Below are 18,320 nucleotides of genomic sequence, written 5' to 3' on the forward strand. Positions count from 1 at the left end.
TAAATTCTCTAATGTTCCAAAAGTGTACTTCCACAATAATTATAAATCTATGTGCTCAGAGGATTTTTCCCCTCTTTGACACCATTCTTTACCTGCATAAGGTCCTCTTATCTAGCATAAGGGCTAAAGAATCAAACTTTTTGAAACTTTAGGGGGAAGTCTGAGCTGGCATGCAGAGTGTAGAAATTAAGCTACACTCCCTGTATGAATGCACACGTGAAAAATGTCATGCTCAAAACAAAACAATTTTTTAGATCTGAACTTGGCACCACAAAATCAAAACTTTTAAAGTCACAGAGACTTTAAAAGGGCATTTACCTCAGCAAGTTGAACTTGAAAACTCTTCTCATGCTTCGGTGTTTCAGTTTGGGTTTTTTGCTCCAGCTTTTTATACACAAAAATGTTGCCTACAATATTCCAATATGCATCTGAATGACTTCTACTGTTCAGAGAAGACTGTCTTGATAGCATCATTTCATAGATGAGACTTGAAAAATAGCAAACTTTCAGCTTCTATGTGGTTGGGTTTATTTTGTTGGGTTTTTTGTTTGCTTGTTTGGTTTGGTTTAACTTATTTGTTTGTGTTTTGTCTTGGTGTTTGTTGTTTGGTTGGTTGGTCTTTAATTTTTTTATTCCTTTCATAGTATTATGACAGTACTGTTCTATCAATATATTAGAAACAAAAAATAACCAGGGAAACCTGCATTATTTTCACAGGATCATGTCTCCCAGAGTCCTTGCATTGTGAAAATCACTTCTGAAGTGCACAGCTGTGCTTCAGTAATGAGACAGCTTGAGCCCCAAAGCTTGCTGCATTGGCTTACAGAACACAAGTTACTTGGCAAATATGAAGCCTCAGGGTTTCTATTCTGCTTTAAGGAGGTTGTTGGGAATCTCTCGAAGAAAAGCAGATTTGGCCTTACAGTTTTCAGTCTTTTAGGGAAAATACTGAAGAAGGAGGCACACCGATGGAAACAATACATGTCATGAGGGATGAACATAATGGCATGAGCAGCTTTACACTTGGGGCAGTGCAGAATGACAGGGGCTCATGCATTCAGCTGTTTGTGATGTGCCAGCAGTGGGCTGGGCATGGCTGGAGCTCCTGCAGAGCTTGAGATACAGTTGTGACAGGGGGATTGTCCTCCAAGCCTCTGGGAGAGGGGCACTAGGAAGGAGCAGCCTGCCTGGTAGAGCAGTGGTTCAAGCCAGCAGCTTGTGAGAAACCTAAGAGCTGCTCAAAGCTACAAGAAAGTAAGAAAAAAAAAAAGGAAGCTGCCAGGAAAAAATATTGTATCCCTGGCAAAGCCTTAATTATTTAGTGGTTTTGCTGGTGGCTGATGATGGAGCAATCAAGAGCAAGCCATAAGTAATAAATTGCATTGAACATGGTGTGAACTTGGGGTTCATTAGCATCACGTAGGAAATGTTGATTAAGTTCTGTGCACAAGGCAAGGAACATAAAAAGCAAATATTGAGATAACATACAGTGAGTGTCACAAGCTGTTGTGCTTAGGCCAGGCACAATGGGCACCAGCTTGGGGAGACATGAAACTCCTTCCAAATAAAGCACCTGCTTTGTAACAAAAAGAGAAAGCAAGGCTGCTCTGAAATAAGGACACTTTCTTCCGAATCAGTAAGACTTACAGGGTTTATGTGTACTTTTTCAACCATTAACATACTGAATTCAACTGAATTAATTCATTTGAACGTGGGAACAGATTTGCTTTGCTGTACATCAGTCTTATTTGTACCACTGCTTTTTCTTGTGCAGTCTGGGAGCTGCTGCAGAGAGGCCGTTGGTTCAGTAGCTGTTACTACAGAGAGGAGCAGCTCTGCATCCTCTCATCCCAGCTCTGGCACGAGACAAACGCAGGCCAACAACAGAGGTGTTGCAGTGCATGAGAAACATTTTGCACTTTGTCTCAAGTGCTTAGTTAAAGGTCATCCATCCAAAACAAATTTGGATATTCTCTAGCCTTTCATGGTATCTGTTGTCTCCCAATACACTTTGAAGTCATCTGTGATATTTCCAGATGTATCCGTGAGGAATGCTGGTGTTCATGAACTGACAGGTGATCTTTTTCTGCTGAACTCAGTAGTGAGCTGTTCTCACTGCAGGTGGTTTCTTGTTGTTTTGGTATGGGGGTTTTTGGGGGAGGTGGGTTTGTTTGGTTTGATTTAGTTTTGTTGTTGTTGTTGCTGTGACCAGGTCATCATTGCCAAGATAAAATACTCTGGCTTTTATTTATAGAACAGAAACTTTTACACTACTGATAATGGAGTGATCTGAACCCAGGGGTCTTGAAAGTAGGTCATTAAGTACTCAGTATAAGAAAAAGTGTGTTTTACAGTGTTCATTATTTTACTGGAGAAAGCTGTCTTCTTGTCTAAATCTTGACTTTTAAATCAAGAGACTTCTATAAGCAAAAAAAATTATTTGACTTCATCCCAAAGAAAATAATTATATCTGAGAATAATGTACTTTGTATCAGGAACAACATTTTTCAATTTATTCCTCTCAATGACTTGAGCATTAAAGTGTCTGAAAATAACATTCTTCGATCATTGGACAACGTAGATTTTAAAGTCAATAACAGAGCAAATTACCTCAAATTGGAAAATACAGAAACAACCGTGGCATTGTTTTTTGTTTCATTAACCACATCAGGCATTAACCAAACAGAGCAGCAGCGCTTCTGGGCTAATCTCTGGAAGTGGGAGTTGCCAGGAGTCACTTTGGCCTTGTAGCTGTGCCAAGCTGCACTTACTCGTGGGCACAAAGGTGCTGTTATGGGGTTTATCCCATTACAGAGTTCCTCTGCTGCCTTCATTCCCTTGGGATAGCCCACCTATCCCTGAAAAGCACCAGCTGGTTTGCCATCTTCTGTGACCTTGTAGTACTGTGACCTCTGTTCTCCCTCTCTCCATGACTGGAACTGAGAGGTGATTTGGGCAATTTTTTGGACAGTACTTGGCTCATGTGGTGTGCAAGTGCCTGACCTGTGTTGTAGCAGTAGCCACATGCTCTGCCCTGTCACAAAGGTGCTGTCCATGGAGTTAAAATACACGTGAACTGTGGCTGCTTATTAACCATGGGTACAATTCAATGTCAGCAGCTTTTACATGCATGGTATTTTACACTTCAAAGTAATTAACAAAATGCTATAAAACCCGCCTACCTCTCACCCTGTTCCTCTTGAAGCAAGGCTCCTGAAATATAACTCATATTTCATGGGGTTTGCTTTCTTTTCACTTTGCTTTTTTCCCCCAAAATATCACTGTAATAATTACTGTAACAGCATTTTCTGTGGAGTTAATGTTCTTCTGGCTTAATGGCCCCTGGTTATTCTCAGGCCATCAACTTTTTCTAGCTGGTCATCAATCCCAAAGAACTGCCTTGTGCTTCCATTATTATTGCTTAAGTAGATGACATTTCTGGTGCTGCCGCTGCCTCCCAGTGAGATGATATTACAGCCAATGGCATTTTCCCCCCTTGCTTTCACTGTTGTCAAAGCATTATAAACAGCTGGTGTGAGAATGTTGTGGCTGTTCCCTGTGAATTCCTCTGATAATTTTTAGGTGCGAGTTTTGTAGACTTCAGCTGAAAGAATCTGAGTGAGGCAACTGAAAATTACTTGCCTAGAGCAGCTACCAGGGCTCAGCCCCCATGCATCATTCAGGAAGTGGCTAGGCAATACCTGACTGTTCCAGTCTAAAGACTTTTTCCCAGAAGGAACATGTTTCAAATAAGATCTGGGATAGATGTTCTGGGGGATGTTAATGTTCATTAGGTAGCCTCAGTCCCCTCCCCAAGTTTCCACAGCTCTGCTGGTGGCTGCCCTTGTTTCCTAACAATTGGTTGATCTGTGGCAGGCTTTTTTAAAAGAAACAAGGAACTTGTAGCTCAGTGGGACAGAAACCTGCAGAGATTGTTTAGGTGAAACTGCCTTGCTATGTGGATATTCAAACCTGTGTGAGTTAACATTGGTGCTGACTACATTTCCTTTAACCTCATTAAGCACCTTGTCTTGCTTTTCCAAGCATGGTGGTGGAGCAGCTAGTTCACCTTAGAGCCTTTCACTAGGTAATTCATCAAAGTGGCACATGAAAGCTTAAAGGAAAATGCATGTAAATACTGCATTAGGAACCTTGGCTCACAAAGGCATGAACATTTTCACTCATACCATTAGCTCTGGATTATAGTCCACAGATGTGAAAGGGACTCTGTTTATTGGGGGAGATGGATATACAAGGCTTACTGGTTGAATCACTGTGCAGATTGTCTACTTCTTCTTATTTTTTTCTTTAATTAAAAAGCATTAAGCATTCATGAATTAGTCTCACAGAAAAAAAAGAATCTCAGACTGTAACTGTAACCACTTAATGCCTTCAAAATTAAAACCAAATTACTACAGTAAAACACTCCCATCAAGTACTCAAGGCCAAAGCATTTTCAAACAGGGGCCTGAGACTGTGTCAAACCTATATCATGCGTCCTTTTCAGCTTTAGAGTTTTATGCTGTGCCTCACTGCAGATTGATGTAGTCATTGGATTCCTGTATATGTGTAGATCAGAATGATCAAGCAACTGCAGTTCAGTCTCTGTGCCAGGGGTTTATCTGATGGATTTTTTTGTTGGGGTGGTTTGGTTTTTTTTCAGGGGATGGGTAGGCATTGTTGTTTGGTTGGTTTGTTGTCATTGTTGTTTTTCAAAGACACCAAGTGCAAGATACTATATCCTGGAGGGCCACCAAGGCACACCCTCAAACAGTCTTTATTTACCTCCCAGCTTATTGTGTTCTTGTTAGAAAGTAGCACTTTGGGAATATTGTTAACCCTTGCTCCTTTTAGTTCTCATGCTGAGCATTAGATAGTGACATACTCCTCTATAATTGATACCTGTGGTGGTGGCATATTTCAGTAACATGATTTTTCATCCATTTGCATTTTCAGGAAGCTTGTTTTACTTTTCTGCTTCCATTAGGTCAGCACTCACTGAACAGGCAGCCCCCATTCCATTTTACGTTTTGACCTGAAAAGGTAACAAAAGTTCAGTGCACTAACTCACTGTCATGTAAGATACACACAGACATTACTGACCAGCTCTGACTTTTGAACCATAAAGGAGGTACTAGAGCACCGCAGTGGTTGTGGCACAATTTGCAAATAGCATGGAAGGATTGGGCCAGGATAGCGATCTCTTCCTGTAGCAAAATGTCCTGTCCTCAGGGTTGAACAGCTATTCACACATGAACTTATGAAGACTTAGGATTTATTATTTCCTGAAAAAAAAAACAAAACAAAAGAAACTAAGCAGAAGAATAAAAAATACTGTAATTATAGTTGTTATAGCAAGTCCCAAGCAGTTGGGAAGCGTAGAGAAGCTGTTGCGATTTCTGTTTATGAAGTAGCAGTGGAAAGGAGGATTTACACAATGGGCTTAGCTCCACAGAGGAACTCTAAGGGCTGTATATCTACACCATATTCATATTCCCCCCAAAGATGTACAGGTGATGGGTCCCCAGCTATTTGGGCAGACTGCTGGGAGAGATTTCTGCACGTTGCTCTGAGGTTTTTGCTGTGAAATACGCCATGAACGTGTAAAACACAGCTGTGTAGAGAAAGGGAAGATGTCTGCAGCTGACTGCAGTGCGTGTGTCTTTGCAGCCGCTGAAGATGCACTGCAAGAGCTGTGCGCTGGTCACCAGCTCCGGGCACCTCCTGGGGAGCAGGCAAGGGCACAGAATCGACGAGAGCGAGTGCGTCATACGCATGAACGACGCGCCCACCCGGGGCTACGGCACAGACGTGGGGAACAAAACCAGCCTGCGAGTCATTGCGCACTCCAGCATTCAGAGGATTCTGCGAAATCGCAACGAACTCTTAAATATGAGCCATGGTGCCGTGTTCATCTTCTGGGGCCCGAGCAGCTACATGAGGAGAGATGGCAAAGGCTTGGTGTACAATAACCTGCAGCTGATGAACCAGATACTGCCTCAGTTAAAAGTGTACATGATTTCTCGCCACAAGATGCTTCAATTTGATGACCTTTTTAAACGGGAAACTGGAAAAGACAGGTGAGAACTTACATGGATACACCTAGGGGAGTATTTTACTACACAGAGTAGTAAAATAATGCAGTTTATATATACCAATTTCAGATCTGCTCAGAGGGACAATCCTACCCATTAAATCCTCTGTCTCATGAGTTGTAATATGTCATGACACGCCAAATAACATCACTGGTAACATAAGTAAAAAATACGCATCAAAATGATTTGTATGGAGTACTGCCTCATCAGTCTAGAATACCAGAGTCTGGATGTAATGTTTATAGAGTCGAGGAGGCAGGAACTGTTTAAATCTCACTTTGGGGTAATATACATTAAAATTTTTTTCACTGACGCTGAAAAATTAGAATGGATAGGTTATGTTTTCTTATAGAGGAAATGCCACCATTCAGTGAATTATAATAACTGTTTATTGAATTTAAACATTTTTGGAACATTGCAGCTGTAAAGCTTCTTGTAAAACAAATAAACATTAGTCATACATTAGGTGCTTCGGAACAGTTCATCTTACATTTGCAACTGAAAAATGGAAAGTTATTATGATAGTTACATCTTTATGAGACTGTTTATGAGACTTGTAGGCTGATCTTCAAATCAATTTGTAGTAAGTGACCCACTGCAGTACTTCAGTATTTTTCACATATAATGTTTGAAAATGGGCATTCAAACTAAAGACTTCCCAGCTTGAAAGACATTTATTTTTAATGAATTTCTGTTTTTTTACTTATTAAATATGCTGCTGTAAAAATGGCACAGCATCCCCACTTAGACAAAAATGAAGAGGTAGTTTTATTGTGCAGTAACTCACAGTCAGATGTGCTACCTTACAAATACAAAACATACACACCAAAGTTTGAACAGGGAACAATCCTGTTGTGGACTTGAGCACAGATTTCATTTTCTGGGCTACATGAGAAAGGCAGAACCAATGTTAGAGAAAACTGTTGTATCCTCTTAGCTGAAGGCAATGTTAGCTTGGCATTTGCTGCATTTTTCACGCCCCACATGGTTTGCTTGCAGAGCTCTGGTCAGTTATAGTGGATCTGAGTTCATGGCTGATTCAGGCACTTACAGAGCACAGAGTAACTTGGTCAGTTTTGTAACATTAAAGGTTCTTCTCTTCGTCTTCCAGTTGGTGTATTTGGGTCTCTGTCAGAACAAGAAGGAAGGATAACAAGGGGAGATACCCTGTGAGTTGTGATATGTTTGTCTTTTCCAGAGGAAAGCAAAGTGAGAAGGTGAATTAAGCACTTGAGCCCTTCAAAAAATGTGCAGAGGGTTACTGTGTGCTCAGTATTTACAAAGGCATGAAAGTCAACAAATTGCACTGTAACCTGGCCACCACGAGCCCCGGGGGGAGGCCCTGGACACAAGGAATGCACACGGTCACCTCCTTTCCTGGACTATGCTTTTGGTGATCCAGGGTAGGATCACATGCTGTCCCCAGTTCTGAGGAACAGTTTTCCCTTCCTGCTTCACTCTCAGAGCTTCAGTTCTGCCATGGGGAGCCAGGGTCCCCTTCCTTCCCTGGCACTGCCAGGATCCTGTTCTTTTCTTGACACATGTTGTGCAATTTCAGGCAAGCTGCTCTTTCTGGTTCTGCATCACCCATCCAGAGCCAGAGGCCTGTAGTGAGTGTGATGAAAGCATTTCTTTTTCTGCACAGGCACCAGACTCATATCCTGAAATATTCTCAAGGCATTTGAGCCATTAATGATATGGTAACAAGTTTATAGTGGGCTCAGTCATGGGCACCCTGAACTCCCAGTGTGAATCAAGGGCACTCAGATGCCAGCAAAATCAGCCTGAGGAACAGGCCCTGTTGATTTTAATAAACTGCAGGCTCTGCTCTGAATGAACCACTCCTTTAGAGGACACCGACAGCATACTTGAAGGGCTAAGAAGATTAAAACAGGAGATGAAAATAAATGAATAAGCTGCACAGAAGAAATGGAAAATGAAAAGAAACTTGGGTAGGAATTAATTTGTAAGGGAAAAACTTCAGGTACCTGTGTGGGCAGGAGCAGAACATTGTATAGCCCAGACTGCTGCTGTTCCCTGGGGAGTTCTGCTGAGCTCTTGACATTAGTGCCTACAAAAAACAAAGGAGGGAGGGAGAAGCATGATTGCAAGGCTGCAAGAATCAGACTATTCATTTCCATCTTGAAAATGATAAGAAGAAAGGTAATTGGATGTATTGTGTTTTTTGGAAAAAATTATTTTGAAATTAACAAAAATCTTCAGAAACATTGCCAGTTAAATAGCATGGTGAAAGACAAAGGCTGCAGAGCAGTATATTTGGCATTATAAAGTGACTGTACTTGAAAATAACTTTATAATTGAATAAGGGTACATTAAGAAAATACGATTCAGAACCAATATTATAGTAATTAGATAAAAGCAGTATAAATGAAATAACTGCAGGAAGAGTATTTCCAAAGAGATTATAAATGAGATTCTGGTGGAGCAGAAAGGCCTTTAATTGTAATTTAGTGTGCACTACAGAATTATCAGCACAGTGTGTTAGTTCATCATATAAAAGAATATCTGATAATTTCCCCTAATAAGCACATGACAGTTCTTCATATTCTCTCATTACTGCTGATTAGGTATAAAAACAGTATTCTTTTGTTGGACTCTTGCTCAGATCTTTTATGAAATGCAAGACACTCTAACCCTGTTTCTGTGTTGCTGTCCTACAGACATGGTATTTAAAGAGGGCAGAGTGGTACTTGAATGAATTTTTGAATTTTTATTTGATTTTCCAGCTTCTAAGCCAGTTTAGTTATATTCAGGTTTTCTCTTGTTTTTGAAAACACTAAATGACAGCCTAAGTGTCTGTAAGCAGAAGGAAAGCTAACCCAGCAGAGAGCCCAGCTGGGTGTTCTGACCTGTGTAAAGCTTTGGTCATGTCTGGCTGCAATTGTGCCCTCAGTTTTGGAATGTAAGTGTTGGGCACCTGGAACAGTCCACTTGTGCAAGCTCCAAAGCACTCTTAGCCTGAACATGTTCCTGAATTATCTAGTGATTCAGAGCTCAGAAACTCTCAGGTGGCAGAGAAGCAAATTTTTTTAGGCTTTTCCCTACCATTCTCTTTCCTAATAATTTTGAGCCAAAAATTTTCAATGTTTTTTATTGTTGCTGTGCCTGAAGGCCTCCACTGAGCTTATGACCAGCTATGACATTGTGACAAACTACTACCCCTAAGCTTCAGTGCACAGTCAGAAAATAAATAAGGCCCCATAATTGGAAATAATGAGATGCTTATAACATGTCATTCTCCAAATGCTAGCTTAGCTTGAAAGTCTTGTGTGTCAGGAGCAGTAGAAATGTGTATTTCAGGAGTTTATACATTACCAGCTGATCCACTAAGGACAGGACAAATTACCTAGGCTCCTCAGCATCCTCCAGGCATATTTAGTCAAAGAATTCCCTTAAGTTTAGAAGCGTCTTTTAAGCAGCTGGCACAGATACCACCACTTCTTTTTTTTTTCCTTGTAGTAGTCTGATTCCCTGAGGAATGGGAAACCTTGGTACAAGGCATTCCTCAATCTGACTCCTCAAGTGCTCAAAACATCTCCTCCTACTGCCCTGTAGGTGACCTACTTGGAACCAGCTTGTTTAGCGTTAGCTTGGGAAGCTGGTGGCTCCTGTCAGCTGAATTAGATGTTAGTGATTGCTGGCACTTGCTTGCAGTGGCTTTTGTGGGCTCAGGTCCCTGCTTCCAAGACTGTTCCACATCCTGCTATCACTGGGTAAACTGTAGAAGATGGCCTTGGAACTTGGGCCAGGACCTGGGATTCCCTGGTGACTTCTCTGACAAGACCCTTGTGTTTTCTGCTGTGCTTTTCTGGGGGCTGTGACAAAGTTTCACTGGTATCTGGCAGATACAGGTGTGGAAAAATAGGATTAATGTAGCTCCAACATTAATACATTCAGGTAAAGTGCCCAGGCCTTCCCAGAGCCTGCACCTGCTCCCCTGGTGCCTCAGCTTTAGCAGGAGATGAAGGGAGAGCCTGTCTCTGTGACAGGCTGTCAGCAGGGATCTGAGGACTCTTTGGGCTGCAGATAACACAAGCTTGAACTTCTTCCTGTGGGACTTTCCTACCTGGGTGAGGAGCCATTAGGGACAATTCTGTCTTATTCTTTAATAGCATTTGAAAAGAGACCTCTGAGTGAACCTTTGCAGATAAGAACCTGTGATACAGCAAAATTTAAACACAACTTGTAAATCCCTTACATCTGTGAGAAGTTACAGGGTGGTATCTCCTACTTTGCCTAATTAATACTGGGATCAGTTGAGCTTCTTTTAAAGCCATGTCCAGCCTGCAGTGGAGGCAGGAGAGGTGCTGCCTTAAGGGCTCCCTGCCAGCTGTCATTGCCACTGTCAGGCTCCCCTCGGGCAGGGATGGCAGCTGGGCTGGTTCCTAGGATGAAGATTTCCCGGGCTGGCTATGGGACACTCATAACTGCAACCGAGTAAAGAGTTTCCTACCAGCAGTCACAGTGAGGGGCTGGGAGCTTCTAGAAACCAGGTCAAAAGGTCAGCTAAATATTAATGTTGGTGTGCCTAAAATTAATTACAGCAAGGAAAGTTTCCGCCCAGATTACTCCACTGACAGGACACCAGGAAAATCATTAAAAGATGGATGAACAGAGTAGTCTTCCTTGCCCAGTTTTCAAACCCTTTTACAAGAATGAAGAAAATGCCGAGAAATTGCTTCACAATCAATGGATAAATAAATAAATAAATAAACAAATAAATAAATGTCAAGAATTATTTGCCAGCTTAGAAACTTAATTATGTTTTTGCTTTCAGGAAGATATCCAACACTTGGCTTAGCACGGGCTGGTTCACAATGACTATCGCATTAGAGCTCTGTGAGAGGATAAATGTTTATGGCATGGTGCCACCGGATTTCTGCAGGTAGGATTTATTTTGGAGCCATTATTAGCCAACAAAGTTAATGTTACAGATAAATATCTGAATCTTTTAATCTTTTTCCTCTGCAACAAGTCTTCAGTCCTTAAAGCAATTAATCAAGATGTCCCATGATCTCATTCTGAAAACAACAAACAGCATTTAATTATGTTATATAAAACATTTTAAAATTTTGTCTGTACTGTGGGGGAATTAATCCATCTTGTTGCTTTCTTTTAGTCTCTGAATATTTATCAGCTAAAAGTAATGCAATAATTGGCATGAAATTAATCTGAAGAAAGAAGTACTGGAAAACATTACTTTTAATTTGTTTTTCAAATTCCCCCCAAATTAATAGAGGAACAGTGTTCTCACAGTGATTAGTTTCTAAATTGAACTTTCTGTGCAACTCAAATTAACATTATTCTGCCTCAGTCCCATGGATGCCAATCTTGCAGTAAATAATGCCCACAGAGCCCCTCCCCATGAATTTGGACGCAGAGAATCAGTCCTGTGATCCCTGTGATTGCCTGGTTTGGGCGTGGCAGGGGCGGGTCAAGGAGGCAGAGGCAGCTCAAGGTGTGTCAGTGGAAGCTGCTGTACCAAGAACGCCTGTGCCCCTTTTCCAGCCCCGTTCTGCCTCCAGCCCTGGCCAGGACCCAGACCCCAGGTCCTGGTTAAGCTTTTCCCACTGTGGATCAGTGACACAGGGAGAGTCTTCAGAACTTCTAGTGCTAGACAAAATTACATTAACCACAAGATACCAATATGGATACAGACAAATTTGTATTACATCAGCAACCTTGATGCTGACATAGGTCTCACCTGCCCACACAGCACTAGCCCAGCACTGAGTGGTTCCTGCCCCAGCCAGTGCTGATCCCATTGACCTGGGAAGAGCTGGAGCCAGTCTGGAATGAGGCCTCAGTGCAACGTTTCATCACCTGCTCACAAACCCCTCTCACCAAGAAGTACTTGCTTAAATTTTCTATTGCAAATATAGTGATCTGTCTCAAGTCTGGTTCACTGGGTAATTCCAGATGCCTTTCAGGGGTAGGGAGGGCAAGGCAGCAGTGCTGGGTTAATCTCAAAGAATGGGACTGCTTTGACTTTCCTCTGAGCACTTAAAAGGATCCTTCAGGAATCTGCATTTTTCTTGGGCACATTGTAGAAATCCCCAAAGAAATCACAGCATAAAATGTCAACACTAAACTCTACTTTGTGAGAATTTCTACAAATTATAACAAAATACTGATGATAAATGCTGTGATGTACTGCCAGCTTCATCATTAATTCTCCAAGGAAAATAGCAAACTAGATCAGATATGCCAGACAACACAAATACCTTCCACAGCACAGCATCTCGTTCCTCTGTCATCTCATTTGGCAACACATACTACTTCAGTTTCTGTAAGTGGCTGGTCTGTCTTACTCCAGAAGTGGCTGAACTCCCATGGCACATGGAAGTAATTCTTCAAATTATTATTTAAAAATACAGAAGACAGTATTTCACTGCAAAATAATTTGTAATCCTAACTTTTCAGACAAAGTCAGAATAGTTTACATACATATTTAAAAAAGCCAGCTAAACCCAAACAAACTGTTTTGAGAGAGACTAAAAATGTCAGTGAGAGCATATGAAATGTTTTCATAGAATCAATACACTGAAATCAAATGGACTTGAATTATGACCCAAGAAAGGCTGTAGATCAGTCCTAGCATTGAAAGCTGTAATTGTTCTTACAGCCTACATAAAAAAATCTTAACATAAAGGTATGCACAACCTGGTTGTAAAAAGGGAAAAGGTCATTTCTTAATCAGTCATATGAAATTTCTTTACTTCAGCTTGATTCCCCAGGTGATAAAGGGGAAAACTTTAGTTGCCATGCCTGGAAGAAGCTGTCCATGAAGATCTGTGAAAGGAGTTTCTTGCCATAAATAGAGTTAGCCTTCTTACCTGGCTCTTCAGCTACTCATTAAGAAATTAAAACAACATTTTCTTTCCAAGGAATAAGACAACAGAACAGAATAGCAGAAAGAAATATTCTGTAACTGCAAGCCGTATTTCCTGGTTTTCAGTCAGATAGAATAAGAATCTACCATTAAAATACCAAAAAAAATCAAAATAAAAAGTCCCAACAAAACAACTAAAATGTGTGTGTGCTAGATGGTGTGGGTATCCTACTTGCTGTGCAACTAAAGAATCATTAAAATAAAAAAAAAAATCTTATTTCTGTTCATAATTAATATCACCAATTGTATAACTTCAGCATACAGATAGCCATTCATTTTAAAGTGTTAATTTGTGGAATAAGTAATGAATGTGGTGATCACTGTCATGGAACTAAATTAGTGTCACATCTGTAACGTGAAGGACACCTCAAAGGTGTCAGGAATCTCATGCTGTTGATTCTGCTCAAATTATTAGCTTAAGATCATTAACTAAACTGCATTGCACCCATGCATGAAAAATAGTCTAGTGAAGGAGTCTGGAGCACAGACTAAAGCACAGACTATTACTAGCAACAAGGTGTTTTTAGATTCATTTCTATTTACTTTCACTGGACACTGAGTTCATAGCTGAGCTGGACTTGGTGTCCTAATTATTATAAATTTGTAGTACTTTACAGCAAAGCTATAAGTAATTTCAAAGCCCTTTCCTTGCTACAGATTTTTACTGTGGTAAGGGTTAATGGCTTGATATTGCTCTCATGCTGTCTTGTACATTTTGTAATAAGATGAGAGCTTGTGCTTCCATGCACATTGCAAACATTTTTGTAAAGTGTGCACACCTTTCACTCTTTTGTCCCAAGACAGACAAGCCATCTTGCTGTAATTTTTCCAGTGGCCAGGGATCCAATCCAAGCCTTTCCCAAACGGGAAGCACTTCCCTCCCAGAACTCCCTGTGACAGCCCTGCATGCACAGCACTCACTCCTGAACTGGGACATGCTGGATTCTCCTCTTGCCTCCCTGCAGCAGCAGCCTGACAGTGGTGCCCAGATACCACAACAATTCCTGAAGGCACTGCAGTGCTGCTGCTTCCCTCTGTGGGTGCTCAGCAGCAGGGCTGGGAAGGACAAGACAAGCCTTAGTGAGTTTGTAGGAGTTCCAGCCCCTGTCCGTGGCATTATGGGCAGCAGGGACAGAAAGGCTGGTTCCCTGCAGGTCTCAGGGTACTCCTGTACACAAGGAAAAGCCAAGGGGTTAGTGAGATGAGCCCTCTCTAGCTCTTCTCCTCTTCATGGGCCTTCTGGAATGCCCAGAAACTTAAAACTTAATTCTGAGCCTTATTTTAACTAATATGAATAATTTTTGTTCCAGTTATTGAACCAGATAATTTTCCTATAAGAATCCTCATTTGACTGCCAGGTCATTTTCCATGATAATTCACCTGAAAATTGGTATTTGAAATACTTTAGTGTTTTCTTACCTCTCTCTCTTTCTCCACTTTCAGTTCCTTTGAATCAAATGCAAAGCAGCAGTTGTTGCTGGTTACATTTCCTGGAGCTTATGAGAAACTGTAAGCTGTATGTGAGCTATTTGGTCCATATGCCTCACCTCATTAGCTTAATACAAAATGCATACATGGCTTGGAGAACAGGACTAATTATGGAGATCAGGGAAAGCAGATCTTGGGAATAGTAGGCAAAAGATTATCTAGAAATCTTCATGGTCCTGACTCAGCACCTTGCCCATTATTCAACATATAAATGACACTTTACTCACACATCAAAATATGAGTTATTTTACAAAGTGCGTGAGTACCTATAGTTTTAGAGGGTTGATTTATTATAGCTCTTCATATCTAAGGAAAGAGACTGACCAGAATGTGGTATGGGGTGACCTGGTTTCCCTGCCTTTTTTCTTTTGTGCTGTTCCTCCAGCTTTTGCTGTAGGTGGATACCATCTGTGGGAAAATGTGCACTCAAGTGGCAAACAGTAGCTGACTGACAGGGGTACAAGCACTTCCACGGGTGCTGTGCTGGCGGGTGATCAGGCAGGAAACACAGGATATTTTACAGAGGACCTTCCCGAGATTCCTCCCAGCTGTGCTATTAATATGCATGCAGAGCCTGACAAAATACTGATTAATGTCCAGTATCAGTCAGTGATAAAAAAGCATCTGTTTTAATGTTAATAAATGAGGTGGCAAGCAATTTCCGTATAGAAATTACTCATGCATTTCATTTGCTGGTGACACAAGCTAATTGCAGAGTTAGAAGATAACACAGCACAGTTAATTTGGGTTCTGGTGTACTCAAGCCAGAATTCACACCCAAAGCTTACTAGCATGCAATCTGGGGGAATCCAGAACTCGCATAAAATGAGAAGGTCCTCCAATATGTAAATACCCTTCAGACTTCCAAATCTGAAAGACAGCTTTTGGAATTTAGCTGTAAAACCTCGGTCAGCTGCAGAGCAGTCCTAGAGAGGTCTGTAGGCACCAGCCCCCATTCCTGCCCTGATCTCACCCCCAGTTCAGCCAGCAGAGCTGCACTCAAGGCCTGAGCCCCACAGGCTGCCTGCACCGAGCTCCTGCCTCTCTCACCTGTGCCCCAGGTGCTGCTGGGCTGTTTCTGGTGGCACGGTGCACAGGAGGCAGGGAGCTGCTACAGCCTGGCAGGAGCTAAGGACATCCACTTAGGACACACTGGTGTCAGTTCAGAGCCTTCCGTGGAATGTGGAATCCCTGGCTTCAAAAACACCTTGCCTGGAGGGACCTGCGGCCTCACAGGCTCTGCATTTTTCCCAAGTCTGTTGGAGATATGATTTCAACTTTACTAAGCCTTACTTTAAAGCAGTAAATTTATACCAAGCAATACAGGTTGAGAACTCAAGAATAAAATCCAGGTTTAGTGCAAGAAGGAAGAGCAGTCTGAATGAGAGGCAGAGGCCTATTTGTTTAGTAGTTCTTAACAAAAACACATCACGTGAAAATATAGTAACCATACAAATTATTCATTTAAGTGACAATAAGAGGTCCAATGTATCAAAAAAGTGAAAAATTAATTGAAGATTAAGTTCTAATAGTTGTAGTTTAGAAATAATAAATTTCTACATGAAGGGCAACTTTAGATTACAAATACATTTTATGTAGGTGAGGTGATGAAGGATTTTGTTTCATTCTTATGTATTCCAGTGAGAATATATTTAATAAGTTTAGAATCCATCTTATTCTAGAAATGTAATTTTATTGTTGTTCTGGTCTTGTAAGATTGATCACCGTGTTGTGTTACAAGGAAGCCAGACTGATCGAATTAAAACGTTAATCTAAGGCACAAATGGAAAGCAGCAGCAATATCATACATTACCTCTGCATATACAATATGGATAATAGCAAAATAAGAAAAATTAGAAAATTGTGTAGGTGGCAGAATTACACAGTAAAAATAATGACCAGCACAGACTACTGACAGATTGTGGATGCATTCAATTGAAAGTGACCTTAAATATTAGCTCTTCAAAATGAAAATAATCAACTGTATATTAGAGCTGACAGCCCTGAATCTGTATCAGATTTCTTGCTCTGTGCTAGGGTCCTGTTCAGCTCAGGATGTAACACAGAGCAGCTCCAAGGATTCACTAAATGCTGATATTGGGAAATTTTCTGCCACAGCAAAAAAGCTGGTAGCAATCAGGGAGAGAGGGATAGAGTTGGATAATTCTGTCTGGGACAGCTTGCTCTCTTAGTATTTATGACACAGAGAGTGTGTGAGTTCCTGTCAGCCCAAAATGCCCAAGCCCAAAGAAAAAAACCATAATGGATACAGGTTAATGTAGAGATTAAAACAAAAGGAGAATGAATTGCTCTGGCTTATTATAATACAGATGTGCCATTTACAGAATGTTACATGGAAACATTGAGGTCAGAACTGCGAAAATGAACTTTATCCTAAGTATCTAATTGGTGTTTGGCATATCCAATGTGTCACCACAAGTCACTCATCTCCCGCGGGGAAATGTGAACGGGTTCACAAGGTCAGATGGATACTATGGGTGAACTGTTTTAATTTTCAGCTTAGATACATGAAAGCTGCTGTTGTAAAATAAAGAACTCATTAGACGTTTGATTAAAATGCCAGTAACAGCAGCCTGTACCACTGACCTGGCGTGCAGACGCTCATTGAAGCTGTGCTGTCGGAACCTGGCGCAGCATGCTGGGAACATTCAGCTGAGCTGATGTGACACAGATAACCACCTCTGTCTACCATCTTCTTTCTTCCCCAGTTCAGTAAATACCTCTGAAAGACCTTTAACAAATCACAATCTAGATTTAAATCTCTTTTAAGCAGTTTACTTCAAATTTCATAGTAGTAACTCAGCCCTGCGGCACTCTCCCTTGTTTCTGAGCTACTGCTGTCTTTCATTTAACTGGGAGGATTAAAGGAGAGCAAAAGAAAAAGTAAAGAAAACACCTTTGCCCCATTCTGATCTATTAGATATTCAAGAAAAAAACCCAGCTGCATAGTTTAACTGGGACAAAAAGTGGATTTGAGCCCATCAGTTCATTAAAGATAGCATCTTTTCAATCAGCGAGAAAGAACATCTTGGGCTTCCATCTATTTTCTTTTTTCCACAGGGATCCTAATCATCTTTCAGTACCTTATCACTACTACGAACCTCTGGGTCCGGACGAGTGCACCATGTACATTTCCCACGAGCGGGGCCGCAAGGGCAGCCACCACCGCTTCATCACCGAGAAGCGCGTCTTCGAGAACTGGGCACGGACATTCGACATCCGCTTCTTCCAGCCAGACTGGAAACCAGAGCCGCTCGCTGGGACCCGCCCCGAGGGGAGCCCGCTGGCCTGAGGGACAGACGGACGCACAAGCCCAGCCACGGTCACCTCCCGCAGCGCCTTTGGAGCCCGCGGGCCGGCGCGGCAGCCCGGAGGAGAAGGGGCACAGGGCGAGCAGCCGCAGCCCAGCAGCAGGCAGGAATTTGGCACGGAGGAGCAGCACACACCCCGAGCACTTCTGTTAAACTGCATCAACCCAGTCTGTCACCTTTTGGGGCCATCTGACGTCCTGTGTGTGATCGTGATTCGTGAAACACAACCCGAGTGTCATTAAGGGACTGTTAATTCATCATGGCTTTTTTAAGTACAACACCACTGAGTTTTCATAGTGAAAACTTTCCGTATTTATTTAATGAAGGTTTTTATGCAACCTAGGCCAGTATTTTTCTAATTCACAGTTATGTGGTTATCTTTCATAATCTTTTAAATCCAAAATTAATATTGCTGATGGTTTGAAAGGCCTAGCTTTTTATTTATAAAACTTGTTTGAAATATATAATTCTATATGGCATGTAATTAATATT

The 18,320-nt window shown here is 41.5% G+C and overlaps 1 protein-coding gene and 1 long non-coding RNA gene across 2 annotated transcripts in view; one reads left to right on the top strand and one right to left on the bottom strand.

The window, feature by feature from the left end:
- Window positions 1–17,954, top strand: part of ST6GALNAC5 (ST6 N-acetylgalactosaminide alpha-2,6-sialyltransferase 5) — a 67,835-nt gene extending 49,881 nt beyond the window's left edge. Inside the window, exons 3-5 of the mRNA XM_030278970.4 lie at window positions 5,671–6,080; window positions 10,894–11,001; window positions 17,578–17,954. Coding sequence (XP_030134830.1) covers window positions 5,671–6,080; window positions 10,894–11,001; window positions 17,578–17,809 — 750 coding nt within the window. The 3' untranslated portion in view covers window positions 17,810–17,954. The remainder of the gene's footprint in view (window positions 1–5,670; window positions 6,081–10,893; window positions 11,002–17,577) is intronic.
- Window positions 6,467–10,897, bottom strand: LOC140684666 (uncharacterized). The gene is made up of 2 exons (XR_012057265.1): window positions 8,084–10,897; window positions 6,467–7,223 (listed from the first exon to the last, which is right to left on the bottom strand). It is a non-coding gene; the product is annotated as an uncharacterized lncRNA (long non-coding RNA).
- Window positions 17,955–18,320: the final 366 nt, after the last annotated feature.

This window comes from Taeniopygia guttata, chromosome 8 (genome assembly GCF_048771995.1).
Source record: "Taeniopygia guttata chromosome 8, bTaeGut7.mat, whole genome shotgun sequence".
Taxonomy (NCBI): Eukaryota; Metazoa; Chordata; class Aves; order Passeriformes; family Estrildidae; genus Taeniopygia; species Taeniopygia guttata.